This window comes from Coregonus lavaretus, assembly GCF_964263955.1.
Source record: "Coregonus lavaretus genome assembly, chromosome: 30".
NCBI classification, from domain to species: Eukaryota; Metazoa; Chordata; class Actinopteri; order Salmoniformes; family Salmonidae; genus Coregonus; species Coregonus lavaretus.
Genome location: NC_140017.1, coordinates 18,865,100 through 18,884,144, shown reverse-complemented (window position 1 = coordinate 18,884,144; position 19,045 = coordinate 18,865,100). Strand labels below are relative to the sequence as shown.

The window sequence follows — 19,045 nt, the reverse complement described above, 5'->3', positions numbered from 1 at the left end:
TGCATGGAGGAATTGGCCAAAATACCAGCAACAGTGTGTGAAAACCTTGTGAAGACTTACAGAAAACGTTTGACCTGTGTCATTGCCAACAAAGGGTATATAACAAAGTATTGAGAAACTTTTGTTATTGACCAAATACTTATTTTCCACCATAATTTGCAAATAAATTCATTAAAAATCCTACAATGTGATTTTCTGGATTTTTTTTTCTCATTTTGTCTGTCATAGTTGACGTGTACCTATGATGAAAATTACAGGCCTCTCTCATCTTTTTAAGTGGGAGAACTTGCACAATTGGTGGCTGACAATACTTTTTTTACCCACTGTACACATGGAAGTTGTATTGTAAATATGTGGTAGTGGAGTAGTAGCCTGAGAGAACACACTAAATGTATTGGGTAAAGTGTTATGAAATGTAATGTCATGTAATATTTTTAACAGTATATAACTGCCTTAATGTTGCTGGACCCCAGGAAGAGCAGCTGCTGCCTTGGCTAATGGGGATCCTTAATAAATACAAATAGACAAGCTTGCTCACTGCCTAACAATAGTGGATAGGCAAAATTAACCTACATTTCATTTGTAGCCAAAGGCACATCACATCTGTTAAAAGTATTACATGTTTATCAGTGCAGTGAGAAAATTGTATTTCGCACACAGTGCTTTTGTCACCTTCCAAATGTGAAAACAGGAGTGGCCAATCTTCCTCCTGGAGAGTTACTGGGTAACCTAGTACCCATACGCTTTTGTTCCTACTAATTAGCTGCTCATCTTGACTTTAATTAGCTGAATCAGGTGTGTTAGTGCAGGGCTGGAACAAAAGACTACCTAGCTCTACAGGAGGATATTTTAATTCGCTGATGATAAATAATTTGTTGATGATAAAATAATATGTTAAAAGGTTAATTCTAAGTATCAAATTAAAACATACTGGTGATGATCGTACAAAAAAAACTAAAACAATGTTCCTCCCTTATTCCTCCATTGTGAATACAGTACAATTCATCAGCCATCACAACTTCTCAGAGGCCTGGGAAGAGGTAGAAGTGCTTTGTTAGAGTGGCTCTGTCTTTGGTCGGCATCTGTCTCGGGAAATCTTCAAAGCGACCCATGACCTGTGTGGAAGAAAATACAAACACGTTATTGTCGCTCAAAGTAAATCAAATTTGATCAATCATTCCATTCAGTGCAATGAGGAAAGAGCATTGTTAACTTTTCTGTTTCCAGATACTTGCCTTCCTGAACAATTCTTCTATATGATCATTATGGGCATAGGTGTTGAATGTCTCCATGATGTGCTGGACAAACAAGCTGCCCATCTTTGGATCTCTGTAGGACACAGTATCTGAAAGGGTAGGGAATGTAATGAGGGTTTACTCACAGTCATTTACAAACAATTGCTTGAGAATGTGTTAATGTGACCCACTCACCTGGTGTGCAGGACAGAAGGGAGATGAAGTCCTTCTCTTTGTGCTCCCTCCTGATTAAGTCACTCTCTAACCCCAGGTCAGGGCTGGGCCCAGGCACCGCGTCACTGACCCAAACAGAACCGTCCTTGCCTGAAACAACATGCAAATCCTCTTTAATATGGAGGCATTCTACTCAAATTAACATTAGTAGAAAAGGTTAACATACATTTAGAAAAAATATAAAAAACATATCAATGAAAGGATCACCTCCCCTGCAGGCCTGAATGAGGATGACTTTAGGTTTGTTAATCAGTGCTTTGCAGTTCTCTGTGTTCAGGTGTATGAAGATGTTGTTGATGGGGAAGACATCAGGTTTAGGGTCCCCTTCCTTGTAGTGGACACCCATGATGACTCCCAGCTCCCCGTGAGACATCATCACCACGAAGACGCTGTCCGACAATAAATGCTCTTCACGTTTAGAGAACGCTTTCACAGCCTCGTCCATCTCCTGCAAGAGCACACTGAGTCAGTCACAGAGGAGACAAACCATAGACTAAGGAAACATGTAGACATTCTTCTAGAAGCAGGAGAGATGTTTCCTCCCCCTGTGTACCTGTCCAGACAGATTTCTGTGTTTCACCACATCATATCCCAGATCACTGAGATGCTTCTCCATGTTCTCCTCATCCTTCACTGCCCCTCGTCTCAGCATGTTCTTAACATCAAACTCCACGTTGTTTATGAGCAGGGCCAGGCGCTTCCGACCAGACTTATCCATTGGAACGTAAACCTGATGCAATGACAGCTGCAAAGGTTATTTAACAGTAATATAGCCCAGCAACAATTCTACTCAATCAAAATATGTGTGGAAATTGGTCCCAATTTACAAGTCATGCTAAAACCACTGTGTAATAACAGTGTAGGTACACATTGTTACACAGTTATTGCAGTATGTGAATTTACAAGTTGAAACTTTGATGGTTTGTTTACACTGTAGGACTATACTTTCACGCCTAGATTATTATTATTATTTTTATTTTTTAAGACTTTAGAGTAATTTAAATTACTGTGTTTCCTAAACTGTGACACAGGTAACCCCAGGGGTTCATAAGCAAGCTTACTGGTCTAATAGGAGAACTATAAACTCAGAAGCTAATTCTATTGGGGCACTCAGAAAACCGATACATGTACACTGATCTATCCTTTGACAACCAAGTATAGCTCTAACCTCATGACGCTTCCTCTGAAGAATGTCCTCCTTAAAGTCCTTGGTGCTGGGGATGAGGACAGAGGACACTGGGTTCTCCTCCTGTTGTGATAACTGGGGCGATGATGGTGCTGCAGGGAAAATACAGCATGTTACATTCAATTTACAGTATCTGCTAAGTTCTTACTAACTCTTATCAAGTCTAAGAGAAGTTTGGGACTGTGACAGATGTAATTGAATGGTGTATCAGTTTCACTCACTCATCTGGGCAAGCTGCCTGGGGGCCAGACCACATTTGTCATGAAGTCCAGGATCTCTCTCCTGAACTCGGGCAATCATCTTCTCACTGGCTTTGACCCCTTTCTTCCGCACCATATCGATGAGGCATCGTGCCTGCTCTGCCCTAGCGCTGTTCTCCTCCGTCACTGAATCTGTCTCTTCATCGTTCAGCACCTTGTCCTCCAAAAGGTCGTCCAGAAGCTGCTTGATCACTGTCTTCGTCACACTGTCTATGAATATCTTCCGAGCATTGAAGAGGTCGTCTGCTGAAAGTAAATAGGATTTAATCAGAGCTACAATTTAATCATTGTTGGAGCGATGTCTAAGTCTTATGCATCTGCTTTGTAATTGTGCATACAATGTATTCTACATTTCAATTAATCCTTTAAAGGGGCAATCTTCAGCTCGAACAATAAGAAAGTGGCCACCCCTCCACTGATTTGGTAAACAGCTGAGGGATGGGGCTGGAAAAATGTAACCACTCTCAAACTCATGGACAGAGCTATGGATGCAAAGACTGACCATCCGTGATATCAACATTATAGTTTAATCATGTTTTGAGGCTATACAGTGTTTGTTTACATTTACATTGTTACAAACAAATGAATAAACCAAGCTTATATTTTGATGAGTTTGACAGTTGAACTATGCTCATGAGTCATCTGTGTTATATTCTTCAATAATCAATGGGTATATCATTAATTTAAAAGACAAAAAATGTATTTAGCAACTGCAGATTGCACCTTACATGATGCAAGAAGCCATGATACAGTTCTTAAATAATATTTTGGTTCATGGCTTACATGGCGTGTTCACACAAACACACACACTGACACAGACAGACACACATAGCCCTAAAGGACGCCGAGGGCTAAGATATACACACACACACACACACACACACACACACACACACACACACACACAAATAGAGAAAGATAATCAAATCATCACACACGCACACATTGTTATCAAATTATCTGCTCCAGATAGAAAAAAACGGTGGATCTACTGACGGTGGATCGGGCGTGCACAGGTCAGTCTTGAGTTTGAGGGCTATAGCGAAAGTGAAAGTATGCATGTTGTCGAAGTACAAAAAAATTGCCCAAAATTACAACAAAAACATTGCAATATTCTTCATATTTATATATGTCAGAGTAGTAAAAATAAATACCATGTTTGTTTCAACATTTTTTTTTTACCTAAGCAAAACAGCCGATAATGTTTGTACATATACATTTTAATGACTTACCTGCCATTCCTTAGATGAGGTGGATTAAGCTATTCTATTCTTTCTGACAGCTATTTCGCATAGAATAAAGATATGCCTAGGCGTTTTCTTGACGATACTCGATCACTGCGAGTTTTGTCCCAAATACTGTTCGTCTTAGGCTACTGGTCACAAAAAGTCTTAGTAAACTTCCCATATATTTTATACAGTAACCTGATTGGCTGGTTTGGTGCATAGATTTACATAAACGTTTTGTTAAAAAACGTATGACATCAATAGCTACTTTATTATATAGCTACTTACTATGAATGTAATTTGTGGTTGTCCACATCTAGCTGCCTTAAGATTAATACACACACTGTAAATCGCTCTGAATAAGAACGGCTGATAAAATGAATACAATTTTAATAATTTCCCATTTGAAAGAGTACAGTGTTGCACAGGACTGTCTGTGTACCTGAGATGGTCTCAAGAGGGCGCTCTTGGATAAAGAGGAAGAAGGGTAACGCTACGTAAACAAACCGGTCTGTCAGAGGGGTGAGTAGCAGATAGTACCAATGGGTGCATAAAAAACGAAATATATCCACACTCAATAATCTTTCTGAAAAGGTAAGGAGTCACAGAATGTTGTTAGCTAGCTAACGATATTGTTGAATTGCTTGTCAATTTTGTCGGGTCGGAATTACTGTCAACCTAGCTAGCTAGTAACTTAGCTAACGTCAACTGCAAGCGCAAACTAGCTAGCCTATCATAGCTAGGTAGCTAATGTTAGCGTCTAGTATGAGCCAAACCCTAGTTCAGTTAATCTCTGCCTGGTAAGGACCCAGTGGTCAGGTGGGTCCATTGTAGAATACTAAATTATGGTATTTTTGTAGCCACGTTTAAAGGTTTATTGTTAATATTTAGTTACTAGAAGAAGCCTAGCTAGCTAATGTCATGTGTCATTGACATTGCGTCGCGTTTTTCGTGAAGTTAGAGCTAGCTAATGTTAGCGATCAAGTTAGATCTTAGCTAAGCCCATTGCATTGCTTGCAGCTATACGGTACACAGTAGAAGGGTTAGTTATAAAAGTATTTGGTAGTAAAGTAGCTGGCTAGCGTGTTAATAAATCAGGATGGCTAGTTAGCTAGCATGAAAAATGTATGCACTCACTAACTGTAAATCGCTCTGGATAAGAGCATCTGCTAAATGACTAAAATGTAAATGTAATGTGGCTTCAAACAAAGTCGAGTGTAGCTACACTATTGGGACTTGACACATCTACCAGTAGAAAGAAGGCCATACATTGTTTTACCAGTTTTGGTGGTCATCCATTAAATTCCTCCTGTGTTGATTTTCTTATCATGCATTCCCAATATAAGTAAGTAGTCACAATCATCAGAAATTAGCAGATTCTTAAGGGTTCAAACTCTTGTCAGATTTCCACTTTGTGTAATTTTAATGTTAGGGTGGTAAAGGTGTAAACACTGCCGCTGTATGAAATCATATTTTGATACACAGAGGAATTCACTGAGATGTTCTTCAGTGTGGGTTAAAATGTGTCATTATGCTAGCTACCTCTATTAAACATACATTTTTTAAAATCAAATACCTCAACCTGAATGTGGACCATAGTGTGTAGGCATTCAACCTTGTCAAAGTCCTGATAAATATATAACAGCCATCAAGTTCAGTGTAGTCCTACTTCTGACTGTGGATCGTTCTATTCCATCACAGTCTTGTCTTTTCCCTGTCATTCCCAGCAGTATCCTCACTAGCCGTGAGGGATGAGCCACCGGTCGGAACGTCGTGGGATCCATGTGGACCAGTCAGAGCTGCTGTGTACGAAGGGGTGTGGTTTCTATGGCAACGCGGCCTGGCGGGGCCTCTGCTCCAAGTGCTGGCGGGAGGAGTACCAACAAACCAGACACAAACAGATCCAGGAGGACCATGCACTGGCAGAGAGGTGTGTGATTGTTTATCTGAGCAAGCTTGTTTTGCATCGTCCCCCAGCTGTTGGCCGGGTGGGTGGAGTTAGCACTCGATTTTAAATCTAGGAGCCCGGTGGCAAACACTGAATGCCCCGCTCAAAATTGAGGGGTGGAGTCGAAAACGTAACGATAACAAAATGCACCAGTAACTTTTGATCATTGATCAACAAACATTTCAACAGCCATTTTCACAGAGGCAAATGGAACAGTGTCATGTTGCTGTCTGTCATTAGTTGAAATTATTCTTGCCTTTTTGATCAATGAAATGTTTTCCTTATCTGTCGTGTTTTAGTTAGGGACCACTGTTTCTGTCTGTCTTCAGTATTGATCATGAGGTAGTAACAACAATGTCTGTTCTGTGCCCCAGGTTACAGAGGGAGGAGGAGGCAGCGTACGCTAACAACCACCAGGGGGCACCCCAGCCTGCCATCGCACCCTTCAGCAAGTTTGAAGAAAGGAAAACCAAGGAGAAGTCACGTAAAGTCAACACAGTGACTAAGTTTTTCACTCCCTCAGCAAAGACACCGCCCAAGAAAGGTAGGATCCATGTCTTTGAGATAAGGTTTATAATGTTTTCTCTACCATTACTTGAGGGATGAGCAGATCCAAACCACCACTACCTCCCCTCTGCATAATGTTGGTGCACAGTTCCTCTTTCCACCGTCTTTCAGAATTCTGCTCCACTACCACTCTCTCCCCCCAGTCACTGTGGAGGAGGTCACATGGGGCATCCAGCTAGAGTTCCCTAGATTTTCAACCTCTCCCTGACCCATTCTGTAATACCTACAGTGCCTTCAGAAAGTATGCATACCCCTTGACTTGTTCCACATTTTGTTGTGTTACAGCCTGAATTCAAAATGTATTAAATAAATGTTTTTTCTCACCAATCTACACACAATACCCCATAATGACATCTGTATTTCATTTATTGAAAATGAAATACAGATGCATCTCATTTATGTAAGTATTCACAACCCTGAGTCAATAGATGTTAGAATCACCTTTGGCACCTTTAGCGATTACAGCTGTGAGTCTTTCTGGGTAAATCTCTTAAGAGCTTTGCGTACCTAGATTGTACAATATTTGCCCATTACTCTTTTCAAAATTCTTCAAGCTCTGTCAAATTGGTTGTTGATCATTCGTAGACAACAATTTAAGTCTTGCCATAGACTTTCAAGCAGATTTAAGTCAACTATAACTCAGCCACTCAGGAACATTCACTGTCTTCTTGGTGCGCAACTCCAGTGTAGATTTGGCCTTGTGTTTTAGGTTATTGTCCTGCTGAAAGGTGAATTCATCTCCCAGTGACAGCTGGAAAGCAGACTGAACCAGGTTTTCCTCTAGGATTTTGCCTGTGCTTTCCATGTTTTTAATCCTGAAAAACTCTCCAGTCCTTAATGATTACAAGCATACCCATAACATGGTGCAGCCACCACTATGCTTAAAAATATGGAGTGGTACTCAGTAATGTGTTGTATTGGATTTGCCCCTAACATAACACAAAGTTAATTGCTTTGCTACATTTTTTGCAGTATTACTTCAGTGCCTTGATGCAAACAGGATGCATGTTTTGAGATATTTTATTCTGTACAGGCTTCCATCTTTTCACTCTGTAATTTGGGTTAGTATTGTGGAGTAACTACAATGTTGATCCATCCTCAGCCATTAAACTCTGTAACTGTTTTAAAGTCACCATTAGCCTCATGGTGAAATCCCTGAGCGGTTTCCTTCCACTCCGGCAACTGAGGTAGGATGGACACCTGTATCTTTGTAGTGACTGGATGTATTGATACACCATCCAAAGTGTAATTAATAACTTCACAATGCTCAAAGGGATATTCAATATTTACTTTTTTTTAAACCTATCTACCAGTAGGTGCCTTTCTTTGCGAGGCATTGGACAACCTCCCTGGTCTTCGTGGTTGATTCTGTGTTTGAAATTCACTGCTCTGCTGAGGGACCATACAGATAATTGTATGTGTAGGGTACCAAGATGAGGTAGTCATTCAAAAATCATGTTAAACACTATTATTAAACACAGAGTGAGTCCATGCAACTTATTATGTGACATGTTAAGCATATTTCTACTCCTGGACTTATTTAGGCTTGTCATAACAAAGGTGTTGAATACTTATTGATTCAAGACATTTCAGCTTTTCCATTTTAATTAATTTGTAAAAGTTTCAAAAGACATAGTTCCACTTTGACATTATGGGTTATTGTGTGTACAGTCGTGGTCAAACGTTTAGAGAATGACACACATACTAATTTTCACAAAGTCTGCTGCCTCAGTTTTGATGATGGCAATTTGCACATACACCAGAATCTCATGAAGAGTGATCAGATTAATTGCAAAGTCCCTCTTTGCCATGAAAATGAACATAATCCCCCCAAAAACATTTCCACTGCATTTCAGCCCTGCCACAAAAGGACCAGCTGCCATCAGGTCAGTGATTCTCTCGTTAGCACAGGTGAGAGTGTTGACGAGGACAAGGCTGGAGATCACTCTGTCATGCTGATTGAGTTAGAATAACAGACTGGAAGCTTTAAAAGGAGGGTGGTGCTTGAAATCATTGTTATTCCTCTTTTAACCATGGTTACCTGCAAGGAAACACGTGCCGTCATCATTGCTTTGCACAAAAATGGCTTCAAAGGCAAGGGTATTGCTGCTAGTAAGATTGCACCTAAATCAACCATTTATCGGATAATCAAGAACTTCAAGGAGAGAGGTTCAATTGTTGTGAAGAAGGCGTCAGGGTGCCCAAGAAAGTCCAGCAAGCGCCAGGACCGTCTCCTAAAGTTGATTCAGCTGTGGGATCGAGGCACCACCAGTGCAGAGCTTGCTCAGGAATGGCAGCAGGCAGGTGTTCGTGCATCTGCACGCACAGTGGGACGAAGACTTTTGGAGGATGGCCTGGTGTCAAGAAGGGCAGCAAAGAAGCCACTTCTCTCCAGGAAAAACATAAGGGACAGACTGATATTCTGCAAAAGGTACAGGGATTGGACTGCTGAGGACTGGGGTAAAGTCATTTTCTCGGATGAATCCCCTTTCCGATTGTTTGGGGCATCTGGAAAACATCTTGTCCGGAGAAGACAAGGTGAGCGCTACCATCAGTCCTGTGTCATGCCAACAGTAAAGCATCCTGAGACCATTCATGTGTGGTGTTGCTTCTCAGCCAAGGGAGTGGGCTCACTCACAATTTTGCCTAAGAACACAGCCATGAACAAAGAATGGTACCAACACATCCTCAGAGAACAACTTCTCCCAACCATCCAAGAACAGTTTGATGACAACCAATGCCTTTTCCAGCATGATGGAGCACCTTGCCATAAGGCAAAAGTGATAACGAAGTGGCTCGGGGATCAAAACATTGACATTTTGGGTCCATGGCCAGGAAACTCCCCAGACCTTAATCCCATTGAGAACTTGTGGTCGATCCTCAAGAGGCGGGTGGACAAACAAAAACCCACAAATTCTGACAAACTCCAGGCATTGATTATGCAAGAATGGGCTGCCATCAGTCAGGATGTGGCCCAGAAGTTAATTGACAGCATGCCAGGGCGGATTGCAGAGGTCTTGAAAAAGAAGGGTCAACACTGCAAATATTGGCTCTTTGCATAAACTTAATGTAATTGTCAATAAAAGCCTTTGACACTTATGGAATGCTTGTAATTATACTTCAGTATACCATAGTAACATCTGACAAAAATATCTCATAACACTGAAGCAGCGAACTTTGTGAAGACCAATACTTGTGTCATTCTCAAAACGTTTGACCACGACTGTAGGCCAGTGACACAAAATCTCAATGTAATACATTTTAAATTCAGGCTGTAACACAACAAAATGTGGAAAAAGTCAAGGGGTGTGAATACTTTCTGAAGGCACTGTACATGTTTCAAGCAAACCACCATAGTCCCTGTGCCCAAGAACGCCAAGGTAACCTGTCTAAATGTCTATCACCCCATAGCCGTGCACAACTCCAATACCATCATTAAACCTGCATTAAGTTTGCAGATTACACAGCGGTGGTAGACCTGATCACCGACGACAGCTTGGCATCTGACCGCAAGACGCTACAGAGGGTAGTGCGCACAGCCCAGTACATCACTGGGGCCCAGCTCCCTGCCATTCAGGACCTCTATACCAGGTAGTGTCAGAGGAAGGCCCAAAACATTGTCAGACTCCAGGCACCCAAGCCACAGACTGTTCTCTCTGCTACCACACGTCAAGCGGTACCAATGCACCAATTCTAGAACCAACAGGATCCTGAACAGCTTCTACCCCCCCAAGCCATAAGACTTCTAAACAAGACTGCTAAATAGCTCATCAAAAGGCTACCTGCATTGAACCTTTTTTGCACCAACTCATGCAAATCAAATCACATTTTATTTGTCACATACACGTGTTTAGCAGATGTTATAGCGGGTGTAGCAAAATGCTTGTGCTTCTAGCTCCGACAGTGCAGTAATATCTAACAAGTAATATCTAACAATTTCACAACATATACCCAATACACACAAAACTAGTAAGGAATGGAATTTTAAGAAAATATACATATACAGTGGGGAGAACAAGTATTTGATACACTGCCGATTTTGCAGGTTTTCCTACTTACAAAGCATGTAGAGGTCTGTCATTTTTATCATAGGTACACTTCAACTGTGAGAGACGAAATCTAAAACAAAAATCCAGAAAATCACATTGTATGATTTTTAAGTAATTCATTTGCATTTTATTGCATGACATAAGTATTTGATCACCTACCAACCAGTAAGAATTCCGGCTCTCACAGACCTGTTAGTTTTTCTTTAAGAAGCCCTCCTGTTCTCCACTCATTATCTGTATTAACTGCACCTGTTTGAACTCGTTACCTGTATAAAAGACACCTGTCCACACACTCAATCAAACAGACTCCAAACTCTCCACAATGGCCAAGACCAGAGAGCTGTGTAAGGACATCAGGGATAAAGTTGTAGACCTGCACAAGACTGGGATGGGCTACAGGACAATAGGCAAGCAGCTTGGTGAGAAGGCAACATCTGTTGGCGCAATTATTAGAAAATGGAAGTTCAAGATGACGGTCAATCACCCTTGGTCTTGGGCTCCATGCAAGATCTCACCTCGTGGGGCATCAATGATCATGAGGAAGGTGAGGGATCAGCCCAGACCTACACGACAGGACCTGGTCAATGACCTGAAGAGAGCTGGGACCACAGTCTCAAAGAAAACCATTAGTAACACACTACGCCGTCATGGATTAAAATCCTGCAGCGCACGCAAGGTCCCCCTGCTCAAGCCAGCGCATGTCCAGGCCCATCTGAAGTTAGCCAATGACCATCTGGATGATCCAGAGGAGGAATGGGAGAAGGTCATGTGGTCTGATGAGACAAAAATAGAGCCTTTTGGTCTAAACTCCACTCGCCGTGTTTGGAGGAAGAAGAAGGATGAGTACAACCCCAAGAACACCATCCCAACCATGAAGCATGGAGGTGGAAAAATCATTTGGGGATGCTTTTCTGCAAAGGGGACAGGACGACTGCACTGTATTGAGGGGAGGATGGATGGGGCCATGTATCGCGAGATCTTGGCCAACAACCTCCTTCCCTCAGTAAGAGCATTGAAGATGGGTCGTGGCTGGGTCATCTAGCATGACAACGACCCGAAACACACAGCCAGGGCAACTAAGGAGTGGCTCTGTAAGAAGCATCTCAAGGTCCTGGAGTGGCCTAGCCAGTCTCCAGACCTGAACCCAATAGAAAATCTTTGGAGGGAGCTGAAAGTCCGCATTGCCCAGCGACAGCCCCGAAACCTGAAGGATCTGGAGAAGGTCTGTATGGAGGAGTGGGCCAAAATCCCTGCTGCAGTGTGTGCAAACCTGGTCAAGACCTACAGGAAACGTATGATCTCTGTAATTGCAAACAAAGGTTTCTGTACCAAATATTAAGTTCTGCTTTTCTGATGTATCAAATACTTATGTCATGCAATAAAATGCAAATTAATTACTTAAAAATCATACAATGTGATTTTCTGGATTTTTGTTTTAGATTCCATCTATCACAGTTGAAGTGTACCTATGATACAAATTACAGACCTCTACATGCTTTGTAAGTAGGAAAACCTGCACAATCGGCAGTGTATCAAATACTTGTTCTCCCCACTGTATGGACAAGCAATGCCAGAGCGGCATGGACTAAGATACAGTAGAATATTATAGAATAGAATGCAGTATATACATATGAGATGAGTAGTGCAAGATATGTAAACATTATTCAAGTGACTAGTGTTCCATTTCTTAAAGTGTCCAGTGATTTCAATAGGCAGCAGCAGCCTCTAATGTGCTAGTGATGGCTTACTTACATACTGATGCCACACACACACTTTCAGACTCACCACATACGCTGCTGCTACTGTAATCTATCCTGTTGCCTAGTCATTTTACCCCTACCTATATGTTCAGTACATAGCTACCTCAATTACCTTGTATCCCTGCACATCGACTTGGTACTAGTACTCCCTGTATATAGCCATGTTATTTTCTACTCCCTATATATAGTCATGTTATTTTTACACTTTATTTTTATTCGTTATTCACTGTGTATTTATTCCTCATGTCACTATTTTGCATTTTCTATTTTAAAAAATGTATCTTATCTTTAACTTATCTTTAAATCTTTAACTTGGAAAAGTACACTTAAGTAAGCATTTCACTGTTTGTCTACACCTGTTGTCTACGAAGCATGTGACAAATACAAATTGATTTGATTTGAAGACCATATCCCAAGGCAAACCTAATTACATTCTTTCATCTGTGAGGCCATATAGAGGAGATAGAATCACCACCCCTTAGCCTACAATTTCGCCCCGCGGAAATCTAATTAACATAATACAATCCCTATCAAAGTCTGTCTGTTTAAGCTAAAGATATGTTTTTTTTTTGCATGGGCATCCGCCGATATCGCCCTTCCGCATGTGCGGTGAAAGGTGGCAGAGCTAGAGCAGTGTTTGTCAAACCATGAGACATCCCAAAAATCAGTCTTCTCACAAACGTCTGTAGTGTCTGAACGATGGTGTTCTCCGTTTTGGCCTCACAATACTTGTCTGAAGTCAGTACAGCCTCTTCTGCCAACTTCTGTCTGTAGCGTCCGAGCTGAGACTCTCAAGAACACAATTATGTTTTGCTCTAGGACGCCCACAAGCCTCACAAGACTCATCTGAAGTTCCCCAGTACCAGTTAAAAAAATTAATATAAGTATATATGGAGATAGTTTAGTGCCTAAAATAAGGGGATAAATGCATTTAAAAATATATATATATTTAATAGTTTCCTGATCTTATATCTCTCAGATATAGGCCTGACACTTCAGAACAAACTTCCTTCAGATTGTTTGGGGGCTAACTGTTGTTCCATGTAGTGAATCTGTTATTCAATGCGTTTCTATTGGCTAATAGCAGTAATGCCAAATACAATGTTTCATCCAATAATTTTCTATACCTTAAAGGGTCTTAAAATGTAAAATAAATTAGCTAAATAATCCTTGGTATGACCATCTTAAAACAAGTCCATATGTTAGCTTAGAACCCCCTACTCCCCGGCTTAGACTGTAGAGGGTTTTAAGACAGAACTGTTCAGATAATACAGGACAAACCATGGTTGATGTATTTCATGTGGAACTGTGCATTTGAAGCGTAGCAAAAAGTAACTATCTAAACATAGATTGCAGAAGGATGTTGTGTGAAATCACAACTCCGCAAGCTGTGCTGGTAAGGGATGAGATGAATAGAAGGCCCACCCTTATTTTCTCTTCTTCCCATCCTAAGGCCAGCCAAAAGCCTGTTTTTTATATCCACCACCTAAGGAATATTGTACATACAAACAGGTACACACAGGTATATCATTCCCTCCATTATCTGTATCCTCCTCCCTCACAGACTCCGTCCCTGGCGAGGCCCTGTCGACCCCCAGCCCCTCAGTGAGCCGCAAGCCCTTAGAGACAGACCGCACCACACAAGAGTTCATCGACTTCCTCAAGACCCTGAAACCTGGCAGGGAGATCTTCAAACAGTGCCGAGCCTTCACAGAGAGCATGGCGTACAAGAGGGTGAGTACTACACTACAATACCATCAGAGGCTTCTGAATGTGGAGAGCCTGATTGGGGTTACCTCTATTAATTCACCCCTCCGGCTTTTTGGAACATTTCACTTCCTCATCGTAGAACAGAAGGATGTGGTCTAAGGCACTGCATCGCAGTGCTAGCTGTGCCACTAGAGATCCTGGTTCGAATCCAGGCTCTGTCGCAGCCGGCCGCGACCGGGAGACTCATGGGCGGCGCACAATTGGCCTAGCGTTGTCTAGGGTAGGGGAGGGAATGGCCGGCAGGGATGTAGCTCAGTTGATAGAGCATGGCGTTTGCAACGCCAGGGTTGTGGGTTCGATTCCCACGGGGGACCAGTATGAATTTTTTTTATAAAATATGTATTCACTAACTGTAAGTCGCTCTGGATAAGAGCGTCTGCTAAATGACTAAAATGTAAAAACAAATGCTGAGGTTACTCCAGAGCATTGAGTGAATAACCAAATGTGAACTCGCCCTTGAACTTGAAATGAATAAAAATATACGACAATCCCTTCAAGCTAATAGTGAGCTTGTTCCCCAGGACCTGGGTGCTGATGAGCTGTCTGAGTGTGTTCAAGACTTCTACCAGAACTTGTCAGACCGCCTGCACACACACTTCAAAGGTACAGCTCTCCTTTCCTCACCTCTATTACACTAATACTGGATCATTAAGGATATCTTGAAGTAGGGGCTTGATGATAAAGTAGCTGGTGACAATGAAGAAGAAGGAACACACTCTTCTTTCAGAGAGCTCTCTATAGGTAGGCCTTGAATGATTCACATTTGCTGTTTTCCCGTCTATGTCCGTGTTGACTTCAGGGTCGTCGGAGCGCGTAGAGAGTGTGATGGACGAGGTAGAGCGGTACATGATGACACGTCTCTATGAGGAGGTCTTCTGTCCTGAGACCACAGACGATGAGAAGAAAGACCTGGCCGTTCAGAAGAGAATCAGGTAAAGACATTGAAACTGATATGGTACTGAGTTTGAGCATTGAAGCTGCTGTATGCCTCCTTGTACATCTGTTCACTGAAGTGTGTGTGGGTGGGTTGCAGGGCCTTGCATTGGGTCACCATTGAGATGCTGTGTGTCCCTGTGGATGAGGAGATTCCTGAGGTGTCTGATAACGTGGTCAAAGCCATCACAGGTCAGACATGTATTAATTTGTGTTTTTAGTTCATTACAAGGAGACACAAACATTGACTGAACATGCATGTGATGTAGAATGTCATCATAGCACATTAACTACCACTCTGTTCCACCCTGACCTTGTGTAGATGTGATCGAGATGGACTCAAAGCGTGTGCCCAGGGACAAGCTGACCTGCATCACACGCTGCAGTAAGCACATCTTCAATGCCATCAATACCACCAAGAAGGAGGCGGCATCTGCTGATGACTTCCTGCCCACCCTCATCTACATCGTCCTGAAGGCCAACCCTCCGCGACTGCAGTCCAACATCCAGTACATCACCCGCTTCTGTAACCCCAGCCGCCTTATGAGCGGAGAAGACGGATACTACTTTACCAACCTGGTGAGAGGGCTGTCTACGCAAAGCAAACAGACAGACAGACAAGCTGTACCAAACAAACTCAAATACACATAATTTGTGATTCCCCTAACACCCCCCCCCTCTCTCTCTCTCTCTCTCTGTCCCTCTGCAGTGCTGTGCGGTGGCCTTCATAGAGAAGCTGGATGGCCAGTCTCTGAACCTGAGCGCTGAGGAGTTTGAGCTCTACATGTCAGGCCAGGCGTCCCCCCAGCGGCCCCAGGCTGCCCCCTCCCCCCCAGGCAGTGCTGCTTTCAGCCAGATGAACGAGCGTCTGGACCTGCTGACGGGGCTGGGCGTGAGGCAGGAACGTGTCATGGAGGGGGCTCGCCGCCTGGAGAGTGACCTCATCGACTGGAGGGACGGGGTGGAGCACAAAGTGCAGGATGTGTTGGAGAGGTTCCCCCTGGAAATGCACCCCACCGCCTCTTCTGCCATAGACGCTGACAATATGGAGAACGACCACCTGCCTCCTCCTCTCCAGCCCCAGTTGTTCGCTGGCTGACCCCCAACACCCAACCCCCCTACCCTGACACTCTGGACTTGTTACTCTCTCTCTCCACCCTGGAAAGTGGCTCCTGTCCTTATGCACATATAGGTTCCCTGTAATGGATCCAAGAAGTGTAACTCCAAACCTCTCCATTGTATGCACACTTAAAATAGATGCTTGCAGTCGCCTGTACCCCAGTACTCTTAAATAGCCAACTTTCTCGGTCTGTCTTCACCACTGATTGGTAAGAGGACAAGATAGGTTGCAGGCATATTGCCTTCATCCATGGTCATGAAGGAAAGGAGATGAGGAAAGGAAGCTTTTTAAGACTATTGGGACGCAGACCATTGATCTTGCCCTCCCTTGTCCCCTATATTAGTCCTCCTGACTGAATCCAAGTCAGAGGACAGAAGCCCTGGTGAGAGGGATCTGTTGTGATCGCGTGTGTGAGTGTATGTAACCACAACCAAATTTCCCCTGAAGATGTCTAAATATATATATACCGTATTTTCCGCACTATAAGGCGCACCGAAGTATAAGCCGCAGCAGCTAAATTGAATGATATTGAATGATGTGTACATATATAAGCCGCACTGGACTATAAGACGCAGGTGTTTTAATGTTTAATTACCATATGTAAGGGTTCGTGCACAGAGGGGATTGTCAGAAAAGAGACAAACTGTCTCGCTCTCGTAATGTCTGTCTGTCTTGCTCTCGTTCTGTCTCTCGTTCTGTCTCTCGTACCACTCTCGGTTCCACTTTTACTTTTGCGCGCTACCTGTCTCACTCTTTTCCGGCCTCCAGCTTTTCCTGCTGGGGCCCGCCGCTTAAAGGTGGGGGGCGCGGACCGGTCATAGAGCCCATAGAGTTAAAGTTGGTGGACTGTAACCTGTAAAATCCATAGATTTAGGAGGTCTTCTAGTGGCCGTTAGCTGTAAAAATCCATAGATTAGCCGCACCGTTATATAAGCCGCAGGGTCGAAAAATTTGAAAAAAGGCGCGGCTTATAGTCCGAAAATTACGGTATATATATATACAGTGGGGAAAAAAAGTATTTAGTCAGCCACCAATTGTGCAAGCTCTCCCACTTAAAAAGATGAGAGAGGCCTGTAATTTTCCTCATAGGTACACGTCAACTATGACAGACAAAATGAGATTTTTTTTCTCCAGAAAATCACATTGTAGTATTTTTAATGAATTTATTTGCAAATTATGGTGGAAAATAAGTATTTGGTCAATAACAAAAGTTTCTCAATACTTTGTTATATACCCTTTGTTGGCAATGACACAGGTCAAACGTTTTCTGTAAGTCTTCACAAGGTTTTCACACACTGTTGCTGGTATTTTGGCCCATTCCTCCATACAGATCTCCTCTAGAGCAGTGATGTTTTGGGGCTGTCGCTGGGCAACACAGACTTTCAACTCCTCCAAAGATTTTCTATGGGGTTGAGATCTGGAGACTGGCTAGGCCACTCCAGGACCTTGAAATGCTTCTTACGAAGCCACTCCTTCGTTGCCCGGGCGGTGTGTTTGGGATCATTGTCATGCTGAAAGACCCAGCCACGTTTCATCTTCAATGCCCTTGCTGATGGAAGGAGGTTTTCACTCAAAATCTCACGATACATGGCCCCATTCATTCTTTCCTTTACACGGATCAGTCGTCCTGGTCCCTTTGCAGAAAAACAGCCCCAAAGCATGATGTTTCCACCCCCATGCTTCACAGTAAGTATGGTGTTCTTTGGATGCAACTCAGCATTCTTTGTCCTCCAAACACGACGAGTTGAGTTTTTACCAAAAAGTTCTATTTTGGTTTCATCTGACCATATGACATTCTCCCAATCCTCTTCTGGATCATCCAAATGCACTCTAGCAAACTTCAGACGGGCCTGGACATGTACTGGCATAAGCAGGGGGACACGTCTGGCACTGCAGGATTTGAGTCCCTGGCGGCATAGTGTGTTACTGATGGTAGGCTTTGTTACTTTGGTCCCAGCTCTCTGCAGGTCATTCACTAGGTCCCCCCGTGTGGTTCTGGGATTTTTGCTCACCGTTCTTGTGATCATTTTGACCCCACGGGGTGAGATCTTGCGTGGAGCCCCAGATCGAGGGAGATTATCAGTGGTCTTGTATGTCTTCCATTTCCTAATAATTGCTCCCACAGTTGATTTCTTCAAACCAAGCTGCTTACCTATTGCAGATTCAGTCTTCCCAGCCTGGTGTAGGTCTACAATTTTGTTTCTGGTGTCCTTTGACAGCTCTTTGGTCTTGGCCATAGTGGAGTTTGGAGTGTGACTGTTTGAGGTTGTGGACAGGTGTCTTTTATACTGATAACAAGTTCAAACAGGTGCCATTAATACAGGTAACGAGTGGAGGACAGAGGAGCCTCTTAAAGAAGAAGTTACAGGTCTGTGAGAGCCAGAAATCTTGCTTGTTTGTAGGTGACCAAATACTTATTTTCCACCATAATTTGCAAATAAATTCATTAAAAATCCTACAATGTGATTTTCTGGAAAAGAAATTCTCAATTTGTCTGTCATAGTTGACGTGTACCTATGATGAAAATTACAGGCCTCTCTCATCTTTTTAAGTGGGAGAACTTGCACAATTGGTGGCTGACTAAAAACGTTTTTTCCCCACTGTATATAGTTTCAGTTCCCTGCCAAACCTGTCCAGTCATGTGCTCAGTTTAGAGAAGTGATTTTATTTTTCTATTGTGTGGATATTAGTTATTGGATGCAATAAAGACACAATTCTTGTAATGTTTACATTAGCAGTCATTCTAAATCCTATACA

General features: G+C 42.8%; 2 protein-coding genes across 3 annotated transcripts; one reads left to right on the top strand and one right to left on the bottom strand.

Annotated features, from left to right (window-relative positions):
* Positions 1-833: 833 nt before the first annotated feature.
* On the bottom strand, positions 834-4,336 carry caspa (caspase a). 2 transcript variants are annotated; one of them, XM_084147906.1, is made up of 8 exons: positions 4,148-4,336; positions 2,877-3,161; positions 2,638-2,747; positions 2,023-2,199; positions 1,677-1,917; positions 1,431-1,559; positions 1,236-1,345; positions 834-1,115 (listed from the first exon to the last, which is right to left on the bottom strand). In XM_084147906.1, exons 1-8 carry the CDS (start codon positions 4,152-4,154, stop codon positions 1,023-1,025), a joined length of 1,152 nt encoding a protein of 383 aa, XP_084004032.1. In that variant the 5' UTR covers positions 4,155-4,336; the 3' UTR covers positions 834-1,022. The 2 variants fall into 2 exon arrangements, with proteins under 2 accessions (XP_084004032.1, XP_084004033.1); XM_084147907.1 differs by having other exon boundaries at positions 2,877-3,158; positions 4,148-4,292.
* A 320-nt stretch (positions 4,337-4,656) lies between these two features.
* On the top strand, positions 4,657-16,708 carry LOC311106105 (rab5 GDP/GTP exchange factor-like). Its single transcript, XM_084148417.1, has 9 exons — positions 4,657-4,735; positions 5,869-6,071; positions 6,464-6,633; positions 14,030-14,199; positions 14,757-14,838; positions 15,035-15,167; positions 15,269-15,360; positions 15,491-15,747; positions 15,878-16,708. Exons 2-9 carry the CDS (start codon positions 5,893-5,895, stop codon positions 16,265-16,267), a joined length of 1,473 nt encoding a protein of 490 aa, XP_084004543.1. The 5' UTR covers positions 4,657-4,735; positions 5,869-5,892; the 3' UTR covers positions 16,268-16,708.
* The last annotated feature ends 2,337 nt before the right edge of the window (positions 16,709-19,045 follow it).